The following is a 2,589-nucleotide window of genomic DNA, read 5'->3' as shown; positions in this document are numbered from 1 at the left end:
ATCCTAGGGCTTTCTCTTATAAACCCAAAGTTTCACTGCCATTTACTACAAGACCATCTAGTTCTGTATGTTCCACTAAACCCAAAATACAAAGTTTTTTTAAAACCTTCAAAGCCTATATTGTATACAACTATACACTTTATATTCTACACGCACACATATAGAATATAAAGTGCATAGTTGTATACAATAGGATCGAATAAGCAGCTATACACCTGAAGTATGTGGATGTACAGCCTATAGTATGAATTCAAAAATGCGGATTTTTCTGCTTCGCACTTAAAAATCGAAGCCCAAAAGTTTAAAGTCTTGGATATTTATTAAATATATTGTTTGGTGGATGGAAGTAAACTTCATTGAGAGGGGGAAAAAACTCATGAGCTATAAAGTAACAAGCAACAATTTAGATCCCTCGAAATGCATTATGACTGTTTCAGATGATAAAAAGTATAAGAATTTGTCTATTGTTACGGTGTTCCCATTTGTTAAACATATGCAAAGCATAGACTGAGGACGGATGGACACATTTTTGAAAGAACGGCTTAACTTGACAACCTAAGACCAGCAGAAGTACCTATTCCGCCGACTTGTCGAATCTATGCTATCCATGTCGACTCGAGAAGCGGGGTCAGTCGACTTCCTCTCGAATACGACTCACTAAGAGCCCACTCGACCGTCAATCCGACGCTTTGCATGGACCACTCGAAAGGGTGGTATTCCTCAATTGATCTGAAGGATAATACCGCCTCGGGTCTCTTCTTCTGACTATGTGTCGGCACCGCCACACTAGTCAGATCTCATCATGACCTTAGCTCGATAGTCTCTATGACTTGTCACGCCACCTGCGCTCTGCCCCTCCACCATCACTTCCCGGATAATGCAGAGACGTTCTCTCCCATGCTGAAGTGACTCTTCCGCCAGTCGCCAGCCGACATTTGTAAATCAAATGCCAGCTCCGCTACCAGCGTGCCCTGCCACACCATCACTTCCCGGATAATGCGGAGACGCGCCCTCCCATATTGAAGTGATTTCCCAGTCGCCAGCCAACACCTGTCGAAATGGGGATGACTCAGCTGCCAGCTTGCACTTCGTCCCCATCTTTCTGTGCTCGATCAAAATGACGACACTGCTCTTCACACACCAAATATATACAAATGTACTACTCTAACTAGAAAGGGAGGACTTTTTCTGGGCGAAGAGAAGGGATCTCTCTCTCTCTCTCTCTCTCTCTCTCTCTCTCTCTCTCTCTGAAAATAACATTATACTAGCTTGATTAAGAGCGGCAGATCACTGGATCTCCCTCTCACATGCACACAACTCACTCAAGAACCTCATCGGTTCCTAACCTTCCCTTTCCCCACTCAAACTCACCAGCTAACTTGATCGTCGAAGGAACCACGGGAGAACCGGTCTCCTTCATCTCTCGAATTCTTTACTTGTGCAACATGATCGGCAACCCCAGTTCAAAAACTAGGCATAAAGTCAGAGAAGGAGGCGGCCCTAGTTCATCAATCTCCCATACCTCATCCCGACAAGGACCCGAGAGGAACCGATCTCGCTCCGGATCCGAACCAACTGACTGTGTGATCTTAGTCATCAACATCTATAAAAAAAGGTAAAACGTATAAGAATTCCAAAGCATCTAATATACTCAAGGGCGTATTCCCTTAAGGGAAGTTATCGAGAATTTTTTTTCCAAAGCACATAGGACTCGAGTTCATGTTCATTTTGTTTGCATGTAGTAAGTTTTATACTAGGAGAATGTATATAATAGCATTATCCTAGTCCAGTCCCCCTCTCGGTAAAAGCAGTCGGACAATATCAATTCCTTCCTCAACAAAAAGTGGAAAGCGAACAGAAACTCTGGTCTCTCTTCATCCAAAAGAAGTTGATAAATTAGATTTCCCCGAAAAAGATCAAGAAAATAAGAAATGTCGTAAGCTATCCACATTCACATTCACATTCACATTCAATTACATCACAAGGATCACCAAATACTCTCCATAAACATCAACATTTTAAGGCAGAATTAATGGCAAGACGTCACATAAGGGGTCTCCAAAAACAATAATGGTACATAAACCTATAGTACAGTCTGAAATATGCATTGGACCAAAGTTGGCCTAATTAGTTGACCGAATCAACAAAATACTGACAACACAACAAATCTGGTGTGTTGTTTCACCCTCGGTCTCTCTGCTTTAAATAGTACAAAGTTACAAACAAGGGCATGTGGAGATACAAACATTATATACATAAAATGATGCGTTTCTCTAACTTAGTACCTATTAACACACCCAGAGGCATTAATTCCTTTCCTTTCTTTCCCTTATTCTTCACCTTCTTGTTTAACATTTTCCCCACCATCAAAAGAACATACAATTTAAACAACACATGTTAATAATTGGGGTGGGGAAATTCTTTACAACAGATTGAACCCTATATTAGCCTATATCTATCGGCGTTGCTCACACATTTGGCAAATATTTGTGGACCTAGGATTGGCATAGGTGCAATGCTCACAAGACCACATATTGCTATCCTCATTGTTGCGACTCGGACCACTGCCTGGTCTTGAGCTGGTTCCAG

At 41.8% G+C, this 2,589-nt stretch overlaps 1 protein-coding gene across 1 annotated transcript in view; it reads right to left on the bottom strand.

The window, feature by feature from the left end:
- LOC109830138 (probable E3 ubiquitin-protein ligase ARI7) overlaps nt 2,049–2,589 on the bottom strand; it is a 14,811-nt gene continuing 14,270 nt past the window's right edge. The window contains 1 exon segment of the mRNA XM_020397305.1: nt 2,049–2,589. This exon segment is cut by the window's right edge and continues 46 nt beyond it. Coding sequence (XP_020252894.1) covers nt 2,456–2,589 — 134 coding nt within the window. The 3' untranslated portion in view covers nt 2,049–2,455.

This window comes from Asparagus officinalis, chromosome 2 (assembly GCF_001876935.1).
Source record: "Asparagus officinalis chromosome 2, Aspof.V1, whole genome shotgun sequence".
Classification (NCBI taxonomy): domain Eukaryota; kingdom Viridiplantae; phylum Streptophyta; class Magnoliopsida; order Asparagales; family Asparagaceae; genus Asparagus; species Asparagus officinalis.
The sequence above is the reverse complement of the archived record's forward strand: the minus strand, read 5'-3'. Positions and strand labels throughout refer to the sequence as shown.